Genomic DNA, 18,480 nt, shown 5'->3' on the forward strand with positions numbered 1-18,480 from the left:
TGTTTGTTGATGTTTTGTTCTTTATTTATTGTCTTTTGTGTTTTGTTTTTTATTTTATACAATGTGGTCAAACCAAAGACAGTTTCCACATCATCAGATTTTCAACATCATGGCCAATAAAGTTCCCAACTAACTAAGTAGACAGTCAGTGAAGGGAGATAGTTAGAAAGGGATCGAGAGGGAGGAGGAGAGAAAGAGTTGAGTTTCCGCTCCCTGCCATTCACTGTTTATTCCATCAATGCCCCTCTGTCCCTGTGTGTCACCACTTAGGGCAAAAGGCCTTCTCTCAAGCTGTCACAGACATAAATACCCATTTTATCCTCCTCCAACTGTGACATTTGCATTTGCTAAATCTGCATTCAATGTGTGAAAATTCAAAGCTGTATCGAGCAGGAACTCAGCTTTCAGAGTTTCTGTCTGTCTGTCTTTTTTTCTTTTCAGTCACTGTCCGGTAATGCATGCTTGTAATGATGATTTGATGATCAGATTCAATATTAAGTGTCTTTACACAATGCATAAGTGGTATTTAGTTACAGGTATTCTTTCATTGTATAAAAGTCAACCACCATGGTAGCACATGTACAAATGTGTTGATGATACCTTTCTGCACTGGGAAACTGGTGTTCTATTTGATCCAACTAACAAAGGCAAATTTTGTCTGAAGTGTCTTGTTCATCATAAGTGCTGGAAAAAGAAAGCAAAAGGTAGCAGAACAGAAAACACTTGTTTTAATTTGGAACTTAACTCTCACTCAAACTCTCCCTCTTCATCCTTTTCATGCAACACTTTTCTGTTTCTCTTTGTTTTTGCTTCGCACAAACACATACTAAACTGACAATGAATGGGCAAAAGTGAAATTCAGATGTCAATTAACCTGCCTCAAAGTAAAGAATGAAAACTTGTATACTCTTTGATGTTGGTAAACAGTGTACTCTGTAAAGAAAAACCCATGAAAACATAAACATAAAATGTCCTTAAACCTGCTGTTTTGTTTCTGTTCCCAGCAGATTGAACATTCTGACGAAATTCAGAAATTCATAACTGCTGTCTGTGAAGGTTTAGACTCAGACATACTTTCTTAAGTGTCTATGTGGAATATACTGTATAAACAACCATAATGTTAGCAGCCTGCTGTAGAAAAACCCTCCAGATATGAACCTCGTCTGTTGAAGGGGCCTCATTCCTAGAGGAAAAATTTTTGTCATTCTCTGTGCCAATTAAGGAAAGACGCCTGTAATTACTTGACCATGGAATGAACCCCAAATATTTCAGTTCCAGATCTGCCCTAATCATAAATGAGGAAGCTTAATTTGAAAAACATAATACATTGTTTTTAAAGTCAATTGAGAGGCCGTTTATAGAAAACACAAGATGACAGTGTCTGTTTTTGCTAATTCTGTGAATATAAAACCTACAAAAATTTTAATATAATGGTGTCATAAAGCAATCCTGCCCACAGATATTCAACAGTGCCTGCAATGACCAAATGCAACAAGAGCTATTTAAAGTTGTCATTTTTTTTTACTTAAACAATGGATCAAATGACAATGTGTGATGTAAATGGGGTCTCTCACCACAGAAAATTATCACTTGACTCTGCAGTTCTCCTCAGCTGTACTGTGCTTTTTAGTGTCCTTTAACTCATTGTTTTGGTTTTCCAGCCCGCAACTTTATTGTTTCTCTTTTGTGTCGTTTTCAGCCATAGCAGGCAGTGGTTTTCAGCAAACAAAGGTCTAAAAACACACTGTGCCCTACCTGCCCAGCACTAAACAACAGACATATTACATTAGCAACTAGCTGGTGAACATAGTGGATATTTCCCTCAGGAGTTTGTATAGACCAAAACAGAGCTAAAAGAGGAGTGCATATTAGATTTACATCTGATGGCCAGAAGCATAACTCCAAATGAATGTCTCATGTTATCTTGTAACATTGTGCTACGTCACTGGACATTAAATTAAAAAATGAGGCTGTGGAATCAGGATGAAAAGGACAAACAAATCGCAAATGCAAGGGCACCATTTTCTGGCTCATTTAAGCCATTTATTTTTCTTTTTCTTGGAGTAAAGTCAAATCCATAGTTGTCCTGTAACTCAAATATCTCAGCTTCAGTTCTAAGGGACAGCCTCAAGTTGAGTTGTTACTGCATTTAGACCCTATGTGCAGCACATGTCTTGAATTTTACTGTAAAACCAATTTACTCTCTTCCTGAAGTGCAATGTATCTCCTCTCACCTCTCACCACTGTGTGCCACGAAGCAGCTAGGTGGGAAGAGTCCTTGATCGGCACTTTTCTGAGGTCCCAGAGTCAAGTGTCTCTCCTCACCCTGATGGATCTTCCTGTTTTCACATCATCACCCTGATGGAAATTACTCCATGAAACATGGTTGCTGATCTCTTATCAGCTCAAGGGTGTACATTAACCGGCATGGAGTAATAAACACGTAATTTGGGTGACATAACACACCTCCTAACACACATTTTTAAAAATATTTTTTCTTCTAGTCTTCAGTTTTACACGTCACACACCCTGACAGGCACTATATCTTTCTTTTTCTCATAGTATATGATGGACATTAGTAAGTCTAGTAGAGGAGAGTGGATATTTTTCCCAGGCCCCTGATAAGACCTGTATAAATAGTCGAGCAGGGCATTATATCACTTTGCTATTGGGAAAAAATGGAAAGCATTCCAGTGCAGAGGATTAGTCGATATTCAATTAACCCAGGCAGACAGTCATGGTGACTGTTTATCAATACCTCTTTTTAACTGCACACCCTTGGCACACTTAATTAAACTTCCCATTAATAGCATCAAACAGGTGAGCAAACTAACAACACAAACACTCAGCCAAGTTTGAAAAGTGAGCCACAAAAGCAGTGGTGGATGAACCGGTTACTCAAGGGAGTTAATCAAGTCCCCATGCTGGTCTAAGGTCTCTGCCATGGCCATACATGGTTTCAGTCCAGTTGTGGAGACAGTGGAGGACTTTGTTTGGAACATGCCATAATTATGCATCCTCAAAGTATTTGTCTGGTTATTGATGTGTATCTGGGACACGTCCTGACCCTTGACCCTAAAATCACTGATTTCCTCGCATGCCACAGTTGAGCGTATGAAAGCGTTGCCTCACATAGTTCAAAGCAGACAGCAGTTGTGGTCTCATATGAAGGAAGCCTTAGCTGTCACGCTGAAGAAAACCAGTTGCTTTGGAATAACAGGATTCTTCTGTGCAAAAGGAACTGGAGACGACCTTCGTCTCTGCCCTGCGTTACAGGCCGTGCTACATTTGTCCTTTGCTAATCATCTACAACTCAGGGCTGGGGCACTAATCGAGGACAGTGATGTGACTGTCTAGACGGTGATAATGATCTGCTAACATGTGATGTGATCAAACATGCTTGTGGTGGTGTGGATCTTCTCTAGCAACCGTAACAATTATCCCGTTTGTGTGTCATTGGTTGTGAAATGAAATGCAGAGATATTGACAGAGAGATGAGACATTGAAGAGAGCATGAGGACAGATGGAGAAAGCAGGAGAAACAAACAGCAGCATGTGATAAGAGAATGGTGACTATGGTGACTGTATATGTATTAGAGGAAAGCGATATAGAAACTGTTTGGCATTTTTGTGACATAAATGAGTTAAATTGATTATCAAAATTGTTCTAGATTAATTTCTATCCACCAAATAACTGACTGACTAATCATTTGAACGCAGCTACTATCACAGTATGTGTAATTTTATGAAAAACAATGGAGAAAGCGCTATTTGGTTCCAACAGAGATAAAACACAAAGCAGGGGTTCCTCTGGCAAATCTTTGTTCCTGGTTATTCCTGTGATTTTGGAATCACATGTTTTTCAGTCCATATCCAAATCAGAGTCCACTTGTTGAGTATGTATGGTGTATATGTTCATGTCACCAAGCCCCAACTGTACAGAGCACAATAGCCGATGAAAAGGCCAGTTGTAATACTCAGGGGCCACACTAATGGGCTCCTGTTTAATGCTTCATCATAAAGCAACGGGCAGAAAACAAACTACTAGTGTAACTAACAAGTCTTGCGTCTCATACAGTTGTCAGTCTCACTCGCTTGCAGTCCTGTCTTTGTTTGTTTCTGTCTGCCATTGTGTGAATACCAATGAGCATTGAGCCGTTATCACCCGAGCCTGGGATGACAGTGTCAGAGTGATGTATCACTCATCTGCCTCAGTTTCTTGCCAGAGTCGGGATGTGTTTTCTTACTTAGGAAATGAAATGTCAAATGCAGATTCAAAGTTGTGATGGCTCAGCAGTATCTGGGTTTGTTTTGAGTTAAGATGAATGGTCTACCCCCGTCTCTAACCTTTTATGTGTGTGATGGAATTTCACAGTTGTACAGATAAGAATTGATGGTGGTGGTGTTTGTTTTTTTGGGTCCACGGATAAGCAGAAATATAATCCTTCTAACTGTTTTTGATCAAAGTAAAGCTCCACTATGTTCACGTTACAGCTCGATTGTAATTCTGCGGGCCTCTCCTCTTTGTGTTTAGCCCATTAGAGGGCTATGCCTCTGTCCTCTGCTAAGTTTGCTCTCAGAGTTGAAATGTTTTCCCCTTGGGTGCCTTGAGCCAGCCCCCTTCCCCTTCCACCGATGTGGGGGTGAGCTTTCCCAGGACAAAGAGATGAATATATAATGGAATGAAAACAGAGGGGGTGGGCGAGACAAAAAGACAGTGGGTGTTTGAGTGAGAGGGAGGAAGGGAGAGTGGGAGCGGGAGTGAAAAGATATAGAGGGCTTGACAAGTGCTTGTCAAAGGGTTCAACACTGCTGCCAAGTTCTGAGTGTGGAGACACGGAAAGAGGAAGAAGTAGAGAGAAACAATCTGTACTTTTCCCCTATTACAGACCCGATTGCTAACTCATTACAGACTCCATAGGGTGTGGGACACACAACACACTCTCGTTAAAGAGTTTCTGGAGAGCAGTTTAGTCCAACTGCATCCCCCCCCTCTCCCCTGGTCCTCCAGCACATGGTACAGTCCATTTAAAAGGCTGCATGTCATCTCAGTGTGTGCTGGGTCCTCTCTGAGAGCAGCTGCTCAGAGCACATTCTCCTCGGCGGGAGCACTCACTTTCCCCTCCGCCTGCTGGGCTGCATCTCTTTTTCTCCTCTTCTCTCTTTTTTTCTCTCTGCTCTTTTTACATTCTCTCTTCCTCCCTTTCTCCCGCGCTGACTCTGTCTTTCTCCTTTGCCCCCACCACACACACACACACACACACACACACACATGCTTTCTCTGACTGTGTAGTGCTTGGCCACACAGACGTTATTCTTTATGCAGTAACAGGTAGACATCATCTCTGTGCTGCTCAGCGGAGAGCAGAAGAGGGACCGGCATTTTTTTATTTTTATTTTTTTTATTTTTTTTTATGTTTGAAGTAAACTGTAAGAGAAGAAGCACAGGTGGAAGAGGAGAAGAAGAAGAGGGGGATAAGAGGAGGAGAGGAGGAGGAAAGGGTCTCAGCTTCACTCCCCTCCCTACCTCAATGCACCACTTGACACCATGCTGCTCTGTGTGGATTTGGTCCTCAGGGGAAAATCCTTAAAATGATGGAAGACAACAAACAGCTGGCACAGAGGATTGATGGGGCCATCCAGTCCGCCAGTCAGGAAGTGACCAACCTCCGCTCCGAGCTCTCTGCCACCAGCCGCAGACTGGCAGAGCTGGGCGCCAGCAGCCCCCCTGCCTTGGAGAACCACCACCAGCATAACCACCACGATGACAGCCTCCACTACCGGGGTGAGTGTCACAGCATGTGCCTGTGTGTGTGTGTGTGTGTGTGTGTGTGTGTGTGCATGCATGTGCGCCTTGCCTGTGTGTGTGTGTGTGTGAGAGTGAGAACATGAACATGTGTGACTGTTTTGAAATGAGCAGTGGGAAGAATCCTGGGAATGTGACTAATATCATTCCACTGACTTATTTTTCCCCAAACTCAACACCAGAATGACAGTGGAAAAGAGAACAAGAGACACACAAGAAGTGTTGTTATTAGGAGGGAGGGGTTGGGGTTAGAGAGCGTGGGCCAGAGCCGGTCCGGTTTTGGTTTCCCAGGCTGCAGCTGGGCTCCTTCCAGCTCTGGCTCCTTCTCTGCGCTCTCCCCAAGTCTGGCAAGGAGTTTCAAACTGCGCTTAAGGCCCAGGAACTGTATGCCAACATCTCTGACGGGGGCTGGCGACACCATGGCACCGTAGCTGGGAAAGAGATGTGATGAATGAGGAATGAGCTTTAAACTGAAGTTTTCATGGAACTACTCATTTTGGCTTCATTTGCTCAAAAATAATTAGTTAAAATCTCAAGTTCTGGCTTCCTGTCATGTCATGTGCTTTTTAAAATCACTTGTGCGCAACAGGACCATGAGTTATAAGTTTTTTTATGTTCAGTTGTTGCATGTTTATATGTTCTTCTGCTTGTGTAAGACTGTGGTCTGTGTCTAATTAAACCCTCTAACAATAGATTGTGGTAAGCTACTTCTATGTAGCTCACATCTTGGATTCATTAATGATGAGCTTTATTTTATAATGATTGCTGTGGGAAGTCCCTGTGATTTTGTTTGCCTGTTGCCCTGACGTGTGAACTGAACAGTAAATGCTAATGTTTGTGATCAAATCAATTTATTGAACAGCTAATTAGTCCTGGCTATCTTCAAGCTGTTAACAGAGTATAGGATGACTTGACAGATTCATCTTTCCATCATCTGCATGTACAGAAGTTTGCTGAAATAGTGAAAAAGTTATGTAGCAGGTTTTTGGCCTCAGGGTGTCTGTCTTCTGCATTTGACTTGGGGAGTTTAGATCCTGGGGGTTATTGAGACGATACCCTGCCAAGCAGCTCGCTGTCAGTGTCCATTAAATGGCTCCCTGTGTTGGACATGTGGAGTTTTGCAGCAGGTGATTCCTCCTATCTACCCATCTGTTTGAATTGTGGCTTTAGAGCACTGATATACTTGTTTAAGTGTTCACATAAGCTTCCATGCATACTGTATCCTGTGTACCGTATCCTGTCCATGATCAGTTGTATGTCCTCTAAGAAAACAACCCTGATGATGTCATAATAATGTCAGCAGGGTTATCTCGATTTGGGCTTGGAGACTACGGATTTGTAACAGAAAGATTGCCTTACATTCTGGGAGTGTGGAGTTTGAAAAATGTGGGAGTTTACTAGGCAGGGAGGGTTTAATTAAAAGATGCTGTCAAGTTGCATCATGGGAAATGTACAGTGATTTTGGAGCTTAACCCGTAGTCAGGACTAAAAGTGAGAATATCTCTCTTTATGTTGCTTCAGTGTTTTTCAAGTTCCTCAACTTTATAGAAGTGGAATACCAAATCGCTCAAGTTCCCCATTGAGCACATGAATGGAAGCAGTATATCAGGATGTGAAGTGATCAGCAGCTGACACTGAACAAGCCACAACAAATATGGCAGAAACTAAAAGAAATGAATAGGGCTCAGTGATACTGCCACTTTTTTTTTTTTTTGTCATGATCTCATTAATATTATGTCCTCGAGTGTTGCCCTGTTTAGTTAAGCTCACACTGTGCAAAATGTTGATATTTTTTATACCTCACACACACACACACACACACACACACACACACACACACATTGTTGACAAGTATGTGAATAATGCATTTCACATTTCAGCTGCTTTTCTACGTGTATGTGCCATTACAAGCAAGTGCAGTACATCACAAGCCTTAAAGGATAACGCTGGCAATTTTCTATATTTTTCTTATTGTCAACAAATCTCATGTGCAGAGCCAAACCAACAATGAATTGACCTACTTACAAGTACTGTGTGTGTATCCAAAGCCTGATATATCGTATTCCTCTGTGCCGTAGAGCTCCGTTGTTGTCCAAAACCTATTAAAAACATGTTAATGAGCCACAGCATGGCACTGGGTGACATGTTACTTCGGCACAAAGAGTATGGGCACATTAGTTTGTTTAGAAACGTGCTACATATCAGTTGGGTAGTGTTTCCTGGTCTATGTGACTGGTGAACTAATCCTAGTATCTGAACAGGTACAGTTTGGCAGATCTGTCAGATTCTCCTCTCTGAGAGGGCGTTCAGAACAAAAACAACCCTGTTTTTCAAAAAAAATACAATGTTTGATGGGGGTGTGATGTTTCAGGTACTGGTGAGACATGATATGATCCAGGAGGTCCTATTTGAGTAACAGATCCACACCAAAAATACTGCACAGTGGTTTATAGTGTTATGAGGAGGGATTCTATAACTCTGTAAAGTTATCGCAGGGGCAATGATGTTATCTTTTCTCACAAGACTCATGAGGTAAACAGTACAAATACAGCATTTTTGCTATAAGAATTTACAAGGACTGTGCCGTTGTATGTATTTGATTGGACTCATTTGTTTGATGAGGGTGTAAAGTCAGTCTCAATGCAGCCGTGGTGTTTGGTTTTTAGGGACGGAAGAACTCAGCTGCAGTGAGTTATTTGTTGTATACGTCCTGCTTGCTCTCTGTCTCTTTTTCATTGCAGCAGTGTTAACAGGCAGCCTGACATTCCCACATTCCTGAATGTCAGGGCAGTGATGTCATACTTCCTGTTCCCAGAGGCCTGGCCAGCAGTCAGGTGACTGAGAGGCTGATCAAACTGAACAGAGCCACAAAAAGTCCTCCACCCTCCTTCATTTCCTTCAGAGCCTAAACTGACAAACTAACACAGCCAAGCCCTCACCTCGCCTGCATAGAGAGATGCAAAGGATGTTGGGTTTTTTTAAGATTTTAAGTTCAAGATGATTCGTCTGAGAGATCTCTCAGGTTAGGCAGTGTAGTGTGTGTGATGAGTCAGCGTCAGCAACCAGTGGCTTAGGGAGATTAAATGTTCTTTAGGTGTGTATCCCTCTCCAGGCCAGGCTGTTTGTTAGTCCATTTGTTGGCTCTGTTGTGTGCTGGATCAAAGCAGCTGTACAGACAAGGTTATTTAATATGCATGACCTGACTTTCTGTAAATATATTATACAGTGCCAAAATGTCAGAATTTTTGCAGTGTTTCACCTCCCTGTGGAGCCTCAATAACATCTCTGACAGATGTCCAATAAGGCTATAAACACAGCACTTCAGCCTGCTGTTCCTGTTGGCCTTGGAGTCTGTCCTTACTGAACCAATTGTGAGGAACAAGAGATTAAATCACTCCCCAAAACTTTAAGTCTCTACATCCTGCATCAGAATTAACTTCAGTACCATTTTTCTTTTTTTCTTTTGCACATTATGTTTACAAGAAATGGTTTTTGTATGTCTTATCTTCATATTTAGAATACAGTGAAGTCAATGGAAAAGTCTTTGGCTGACTGTTACAAACAACCTGCCTCCTTTTATTTAAGCCACTGACAGTAATGTATTCATTGCCAGGGTGATGACACCCTTTTATTATTGGCCCTTCCTCTTAATCCATCACATTGATGTCAAGGCCTTGTTTAACATTCCTAAACGACACCGATGCTTCAGTACCAATCGACTGCATTGCTGCCATACCTAATGTCCATCTGACTGGAAAAAAAAGCATCTTACTGAATTGGTCTCAGGCAACAGAAGCTGTATGAAAATACTTTCTCTTCTAAAATCAATGTGAGCTAACCCTATGAGCTATTACATTATTTCTACTGATCAGTGGCCTGCAGTTGGTTGGTGAAAAAGTGCTCATCACGGACTCATGGGAATCTGCCAATACTAATCCATAAACCTCTCTAAAACATAACCATAATTCAGCTGTTAGGGACTCATACAGCATGAGGAGTATGGATGACTGCTGTTAACAGAACAATGTGCACAACAGAAAGGGAGAAAGGAGTGATATATGTATACATTTTCATATTTTCAATTTTTCACCTGTCCCAGAGCATCGTTATTTCAGGTGTCATTTTCTGTATAGATCATGTCAGATCATTTGCGGTTCCAAGGCTCGGATTGACAAGAAACTCACCCAATTGAATCATCAAAAAAATACAAAAGATGAGAAACTGTGGTTGAAAATATCAGTTCATTGAAAGTTAAAGGTACAAGACATAAAGCCTACTAGTAAGAGGAGTGTTCTGGTGAGAAACATTTATTTATAGAGCTTACAGTTCTGTTGCATGCATTGCCAACAGCAAGTTGAAGCTAAAGATTATGCTTTGTTGAAACCTGATAAAACATTCAGCAGTTTAAATCAGTTCACTTTCAGATTTGGGGTCAGTTTTGGATGAATTTGGCAACTATAGCTGAGTGCTTGGTTCCCCGTTGCACTGACAAATTGTTCTAAATTTGCTACAGTTGTAATTCTTGCCTGTAAGCAGCTTCCTCTCCATAGTGACGGTGGCAGACACTCATTGTTATCTTAGTATTTATAACCATTCACCACAGAAAAAAACATGGTTTCTGAGAAACTAGTTTAAATAATTTAAACTGATGGCCATACTGTGGTATTGTTAAATTATCAAGGAAACCCAAGTGTTTCTACAGGTTTCTAAGTGTTGGTGTCAGATCTGAAATATAATAAAGACATTTTATTACACTCAGGACTGAAAAACACTCCCTTTTTTATGTTGCTACAGTATGTTGAGGAACATTGAAATATATTATTAAAAGTGAATCTTCAAATGGGAATTTAAACAATACTTCCAGAACCAGCAGCTCCTTGAACTTTGCAACCCTGTCATAGCTGCTATTGAGACATGACGGTACACTAGGATACAGTATTCAGGGATAGAGGAAGATTACACAGCTGAAACCTTTAAAAAAAAAAGTGTTAAAAAGCTTGCTGTGTTGATTAAGTATTCTCTTAAAAGACTGTGATAATCTTTTCTCCGTAGTGGAGAAGCTGAACTGGCTCTAATGCTCTCTGCTACAGAGTAATTTTGGGGAAGAATCCTCTTCCCATCTGGCCTGAGTTTGTCAGAGGCCCCGGGTCCCTCATTACTTCATCGTGCACATGAGCAGGGCTGGGAACGGAACGCCAAACTACAGGGGCAAATCCCACTCACTCCAACTCTCTCTTTCTAAAGTTCTCCGGAGACCACCCGCCTTCCTGTTCGCTGTCCACATGCAGAGAAAGTATGCAATGCGCTTTAACCTTCCCTCTGTATCCACCACCACCACCCGAATACCTCACTCCCCTGCGCCCCCCTCCTCATATTCCCTGCCTGGCCTCCCTCAGCCACACCCTGTCTGTGGTCAATGCAGCGTGAGAGGAACTGTGTCCAAACAATAGCCAGGGAGAGGCAGCCCCTCACTCCCCTAACATTTCTCCCTCTCTCTTCCTCACTAGACTTCCTCCAGTAAAAGAACTAATCATGGCAAAGCGGGAACTCCTGCGGTTCCAATACCAAATGAAAATGCCGGCGCTGGTTGGTGGGAGCATTTGCTCTTATGTTTGGAGAAGATGCAGACTACAGTGATGTTTCCAAAGACATAGACAGTGATCTAACAGTTTGAGCTACAGACCTCATTATCCTCTTAAATGATGGTAAACTAATGGTTATAGTTCCAAATTAGGAGTTTATGACATTTTTATTGCGTTACTTTCTTGGGACATAGCTGAGATTAAATACAAATTCATATAGAAAATTAACTCATTACGTCTAATGTGTGATTACATTGATTTGTCAAGGATAACTGTAAAAATGTGACAACAGATGCCAATCAAAATAAACATAAAGTAAGTTGAAACTAATAAACAGAGACATGACAGATACAGTAAAAGGAGAGAAATGCTCATTTTTGTGCAGCCTTAACTAATATGAGCCGTCTTTATTGCAGTGTTTGCATTTTAGTTACTTCTCAGCTAAGGACTGTTTGCATTACATGTTTAATGTATTTTGTCTTATGTATTTTCTTTTCAATTTTAGCTGAGTGTGTCTGTGCTTAATAGCTGAACAGGGTTTCAGAGTATTCACTGGCACATTGACGGCCTTTGTTCTACAGTGCTAGGTAATGGCCTTAAATAAATAATGACTCTGTGGTTATTTGTTTTGCTTTGTAATGGAATGCAAGCCCAGTAATGAACTGACAGAGCTGCGCAGGCTGTCAGTGGGAGCAGAAGCCGCGTGGACTTGGACTCATAAAAGAGTTTCCACTCCATAAATTGGCTGCCTACAGTGCCGGGAGGACAGCTGGGTGGCACATACCCACTTTTGTGTTCATAGAGGGGCAGTGGAAGCTGACCTGTATTGTTTCAAATCACTCTGAAGTCTTTCCAAGTTTGTGGTTCACCAGGAATCATTGTAGCGTGTACTGATTTCATGTTGCAGCATTCATAAAGGGTCAGAGGTGACTGATGACAGTTGACCCTGACATGTCTTGGGTATACATTGTAAAAAAATAATGGAAGTAGCTACTGTGATGTCACCCACTGGTTTGTGGACTCCCATTTTGAAGCGTCAAGTTTGCCATTTTGACCATCGCCATCTTGGATTTTTGGAGCCAGAAGTGACCATATTTGGACAAGAGGATGGAGCTGACCCCAACGCTAGCTGCTAGCTTAGTTAGCACGGTGCATTTACAGTCTATGGTTAGTTGTAATAATGCTAATGCCAGTTTTCCCGCTTAACAAGTTTTTTAAGCCACTAAAATGTTACAATTAACTTTCATGAACTGAAAACAAACTGAAATAGCGATGGCTAAGGCTACACCTATGCTCTTTGAATCTTGGGTTACGCCATGGTTGTTGGTGCAGTTTTCTCATAGACTTCTATACAATTGGACTTCTTTTTGGAGCCAGTGGAGTCGCCCCCTGCTGGCCATTAGAGAGAATGTAGGTTTAAACCACTTCTGCATTGGCTTCACTTTTCAGACCTGCAACTATTGGCTTGGGCTTGGGTCTATTAGCAGAGGACAAAGGAGTAAGGTCTGCACACCGTTAAGCTCCTAATAAATAATTTCATTTATTTATTTACTCATTATTTATTTACTTTTTTGAGGCAACGTTTCAATCTTCCTCAGATCGAAACGTTGCTTCAGAAAAGAGAATAAAATAATTTATTGAGCTTAACAGTGTGCAGACCTCACTCCTTTGTACCCTGAAATAAAAAAAAAAATTGTCTTGCACCTGAATAATTTGCCTGGATGTGCACACACTTGGTTCTTCTTCCATAAGCAGAGGAGACAGAAGTGGTGTTCTGGACGCCAGCTGGTGATGGCATTCCTTCAGTTATGTGGCAGATGGTTGTAGTGCCATCACCATGCAGCCCATGATTTAAACTGTCACCTAAGAGAGAATGAGCGGGCAGAAAGGCAGGGAGGCAGGTATACTGGCAGCCAGGCGGTGGAGCAGAACCAGAAAAGGGAGCTGCAAGAAAGATGCCAACTCTAAGACAGAGTACAACTCCAACAGACATTCCTTTGCACTTAAATTTTCCAGGCGGGCTTTATCTAAATGAAACTTCACAGAGCAAGTCAGTGAAAGCCAATTCAAGGAGAACTGAGAAGTACTTTAACCGTGACACTAAGCATCGAATTGCTTTCCGGTGTGACACTCTGCCTCTGAGATGATATTCTTTCTATCAGTGAGACTGATATGTCTCCATATGCTAATTAGATTCATGAAAGCCAAATAGCTCGTTTAACTATTTCCTTCCCAGTGCCTCAGAACACACTTTGTTTCCCACATGATTTTTGATGAAGAAGATAGTGTTTAATATGGAGTTCCTGTGTGTAGGTCATGGCTCGGGTTAAGAGCACATTATGAGAGTGGCTTTTATTAGCTGGGGAGTAGAGAGAGGGATTGACTAATGAGGATATTCCTCACAGTTATCGCTCCCTTTTTAAGGTACTTTTCTCCCCCATTTCCTTCACATGGCCCCCTCATCATAACTTTGCATGCAGTGAAGCACTCTATAGTTTTTTTCATCAGAAAAGGAAATGGACTGTGGGAAATGAGAGCATAAGGACTCTGCATATCTTCCATGGATATCTTGTACTTATCACCGCCATATGTCAGACTAGAGAATTCATCTTATGGATTGGGTGTAGTATCACTTCCTGGTGGTGATTTATGGACCTACTGCATGTTTCATCTGCATCATGTGCATCTGGAGAGGATCAGACTGTGGGTCCAAGATTGGGAAACTTGCAACGAGCAGCTTACTTTAGAGGATTTCTTTGATTCTGCTGTGCTACTGAGGTAATAGAAGATACTGGGACGGAGCTACAGTTGAGGTCCGATGATAGTACAGGTGTCTGAGTGAAGACTGATACAGGAAACTCTCATGTGAGGGAGGATATGTGTCTCCATTAATGATACACACTGGGCCAACGAGTGAAAAAGATTAACTGTATGTCTGCGCTGAGACACAAAATGAGTTCTGACAGTGTTTAGTATAATTCTCCCAAGTGGGGTGTTTCAAGGCCACTGCCTGGGTGTTGTGGTGCCCGCTTCGCAACAGGAGGCGTAGATAATGATCAGACTTGAAGAACCCAGCTTCCTCGTCTCCCCCATGCCTCCACTCTACACATCTAAACCTTCATTTTCACCTTAAATCATCCAAATCCCCATTGAGTCCAAACTTCAAACGGTGTAACTCTCAGAAAGAGAGGATGAGACAGACAGCGAGGGAGTGGAAGCCTGGTTGCCTTCACAACAGTCTCAGCTCATCCTATTAAAATGCCTCATTGCTTTAGCAGTGGCGACTTTTTATTGCGGCTGGTACATATTGTTGCCTTGGCTAGAGTTTAAATCCATTCCCAGACGAGAATGGACTAGGCATGGAGGAAAATGAGTTTTGAGGAAGTGCAGAACAACCCCCCTGTATCCAAAGGACGCAAAGCGTGACATTCCAGCAGAGCGGAGGATAAGCAGAACACTTTGCCGCTTCTCCAAATCATCTGGTTCACGCAGTCCTCTTACAAGATTGATGGGCTGAAGACATCCTGAACACCGGGACAATGTTGTGCACTATTAAACGCACACTCACATATTTGGCAAATTCCTTTCATTGCACTGTGATGGTTCCACCCTTCCTCAAATAATGTAGCCTTTAAATAATTTGATTTACAGACATAATACTTTTTCAAGATTAGTGCTGAAACAATTGCTGAAACTTATTAGTTGATCAACAGAAAGTTAATTGTCCACAATTTCAATGTTTTTCTCTGTTTTATATCATCGAAAATTGAATTGGTTTTAGTTTTGGACTGTTGGTTGGATGGAATAAACAATTTGATGATGTCACTTTGGGATCTGGGGAATGGTAATGGAGATTATTGGGCAAATTATTGTAAAAATGTACCAGCTATTTTTAAAAATAACCCACTGATTAGCTGATAGTAAAAAATAATTACTTGCAGCCCTATTTGTTATATGCAGGAGAACTCTGTTTGACATTAAAGTGGACTCAAAGTCTTTGACATCAGTTTACTGTTTATTACTGTTCAATTAACAGATTTGACAGATTGTTAATTGATAAACATTTTGATAATCAAGTTATTACTTACACCATTCCATCAAGCAAAAAATGCAACTTGTTTACTGGATCCAGCTTCTCCAATTTAAGAATTTTCCTCTTCAATAATGCTTTTGAGTAGGTGATGTCCTTTGTTAAACTGTGGATCCTCTGTAGGTGTGTAATAAACAGCTCTTTAAAATCCACTCTCTGTTTAATGTCACTTTAAGTTGGTTGGACAAAACAAGCAATTTGAATAATATTAGTTTGGGCCCTGGAAATTCTAAAAAGCCAAGTTTCACTATTAACATTTCGCACTGTAGATTAGACAATTATATATTGAACATTGAATCAAAAAGATAATGAATAGAAAATTGCAAAATTGAAAGTTGTAGCCCCACTCAGAATACAAGTCTGCCAAAAGGATTCTGGTGTACAGTTGTGGTTGACTTTCCATATTGTTCTGTGTGTACAGTATGTTCGTATATCTCCACGGTGCTTCTGCCAGACAACAACAGATGGCTCACACTGCAGCACTCTTCACGGTTTACTTTCTAGTGACATTCCACTGAGCGCCACTGCTCAGGTTGTTTCCAATTACTCTAAAATGAATCAATTCAGTGTTTGAATTCATCATTAGGGAAAACATGGATCTCACAAATGAGATTACATACCGCTGGCAAAGCACGACATTGAAGTTGAAAAGGATCTGACTAAACTTTATCTGTTTGTGCCTGTCTGGACTAAAGCTACTCGTTATCTATTAAAACCAGTAACTTTATCAGAATCACATTCTTCTTATCCCAACTCTTCTTTAATTGTTTTAATTGAATCTATTTTTTTGTACGAAAATCTCCTTTACTCATGCAATTTATTTAATAATGTTCCCTTTCTCGAAAAAGAGCGAGTCATTTCAAATCAGCACATTACATTTTAATGTTTTTGTTGACACATCATCAACAACTCCCTAGGCCCCCTGAAACGTTGACATCAAGCATGTAAGTGGGCTCCATCCCTGAATTATTTTTGGTCTGCAGCCTGAAGGCATTAGCGCTGAAAGCATGCCTCTCTGTTTTCTCCTGCTGAGGAGGTTCTACACAAATATTTATCAGGTCGCCAATTACTGTACCCGGTGTGCTCAGGCACATACACACACACAAACACACTGTGCCTCCGTTGAGAGGGTTGTGTATATGCATTCCAGTAAATTTGTTTATTGTTTGCAGTAAGTGTCTGGCTAAATTTTTACCTGAAACCAGATGTACTGCACCAATATCCCAGGAGACAGGGCTTCTATGTGTGTTGTTACAAGCATGTTTGTGCATTTCTATTTCAGAGGAGCCAATTTAAAGAGGCGTTTTTTTCACTAGGACTCTTAAAGTTGCTCACAGCTAGCGGGCAGTCAGATCAATGGTCAGAGAGATTGCTTTCTTCTTCTAAATAGTTTCTATTTTTAACCTCAGTTTTCCCACAAAAAGATCTGATTACCATGTTTATCTCCAGTATGTACAGGTTAAATGCAATCATTCTTTCCTTTTAAATATTAGGATACATACACAAACATCAAAAATAAACATGCCAATTTCAACCAATGGAAATATGATTCCAAATTGACTATGGATCTACAGTATGCATAGACAGTTTGCCATGGGCCATTTGATCCAGAATTATGCAAATTGCAAAAAAAAAAAAAATTAAATTAAATTATCAGTAGTTTCTATTCTTTTCAGCATTTTTTTTCTAGCTTTACACTATCCCGGTCCCATTATGACTAATAGCAAGACTATAAAAATCTGCATTAATATTCCCAGCAGGCTACTGCTGAGCTAGACTCATCATTTGTATCAATATCATTTCAGCTGTCTTGCATAGCAATAAGACAATTTCAACTCTATAGCTTCACACTGCGCTGAGATTCATGCTCTCACTTTATTTATTCAGTGGCATGTTATTTTCTGATCTGATGAGTCATTCTCAAATTTGATATTTTGATTAAAATGTTCTTTAGATCCTATTTTAGACTCTAAAATATGCTTGTTATGGTCTTTGTCATCAGAGTAACAGCAGTATGTCACGGGGGGACTTTATAAGTAGCTCTTTTTTTATGACATATCATCATAAAACTGTATGTTTTGGCCAAAACAGTCAAGTCACCTCTGTCAGTTGGCCTTGTACCTTAATTTATATCCTTTCACCTCGCTAGCACAGGTTTATATCTCAGGCTTATGTGTCATTTTTCACTGCTCACAACATCATATCTTCAGACCTGTGTGTGTGTGATATACACTGTACAACTGATTTTTAGATGCTCTCAATCATGTTTGGACCCACCCAACATTCAAACTTTCATGGTTTAGTATTGTAGTATGGATCTGATGCACCAAAAACAGTGGATCCTATACTACCCATGATGCGACTATGTCATTTCATTAGACCCTCCCTGCCTGGTACCTATGCAAAGATTGATTACCAACTAGGCACAGTGAGTAACCGCCCCAGGACATCAGACTCCACAAACCCCGTGTTTTTCTGTGTGGCATTAAGAAATGTGTTTAATCAAATCACCACAAACGAATTGACACACAGCAAATGTGAAGCAGGATAGTATTACAATTTAGACTGGAATTATTGTTCTCCAGAGATATCATAACAAAGACAAATAAACACCGTTTCCGGTCTACTCGGGGAAGGGTGTTATGGGTAACTGTAGGATGCACATGCAGGCTTGTAGAGGAGCCTTTGCCTTTTTCTAGGGCTTGCACCTACACCTCTCAAACTTTAAGCTCTCAGTTTGTATCGAAGGCTTTCGGTTAAAAGTCTATTGACTCTAAGCCCAAGCGAAGATAGCCTCAGTGATGGCATAAGGGCTATTTTTTCAGACTTGACAAAGCTCCATCAGAGGCTGACTACTCCTTGTAGCTATAACTTACTTTGATCTGTAAAATCTGTGGATTGCCCCTTTAACTGCTATCGTCCTTCTACTAGTCCCTCCTCTGCGGCTTGTTATTCTTACTGTGGCTGCCCTCTGGCATTGGTCCTCTCATACTGTAGTTGGG

The 18,480-nt window shown here is 41.0% G+C and overlaps 1 protein-coding gene across 4 annotated transcripts in view; it reads left to right on the forward strand.

Moving 5' to 3' along the window:
* LOC137181357 (kazrin-like) overlaps positions 1–18,480 on the forward strand; it is a 117,047-nt gene that overhangs the window by 52,214 nt on the left and 46,353 nt on the right. For all 4 annotated transcript variants that reach the window (XR_010928143.1, XM_067587006.1, XM_067587007.1 and 1 more), the window contains exon 7: positions 5,578–5,785. Coding sequence is in view for 3 of the 4 variants with exons in the window: in XM_067587006.1 (XP_067443107.1) it covers positions 5,578–5,785 (208 nt within the window). In the remaining variant the exon portion in view is untranslated. The remainder of the gene's footprint in view (positions 1–5,577; positions 5,786–18,480) is intronic.

The sequence above is a fragment of the Thunnus thynnus genome, chromosome 4, assembly GCF_963924715.1.
Source record: "Thunnus thynnus chromosome 4, fThuThy2.1, whole genome shotgun sequence".
Taxonomy (NCBI): Eukaryota; Metazoa; Chordata; class Actinopteri; order Scombriformes; family Scombridae; genus Thunnus; species Thunnus thynnus.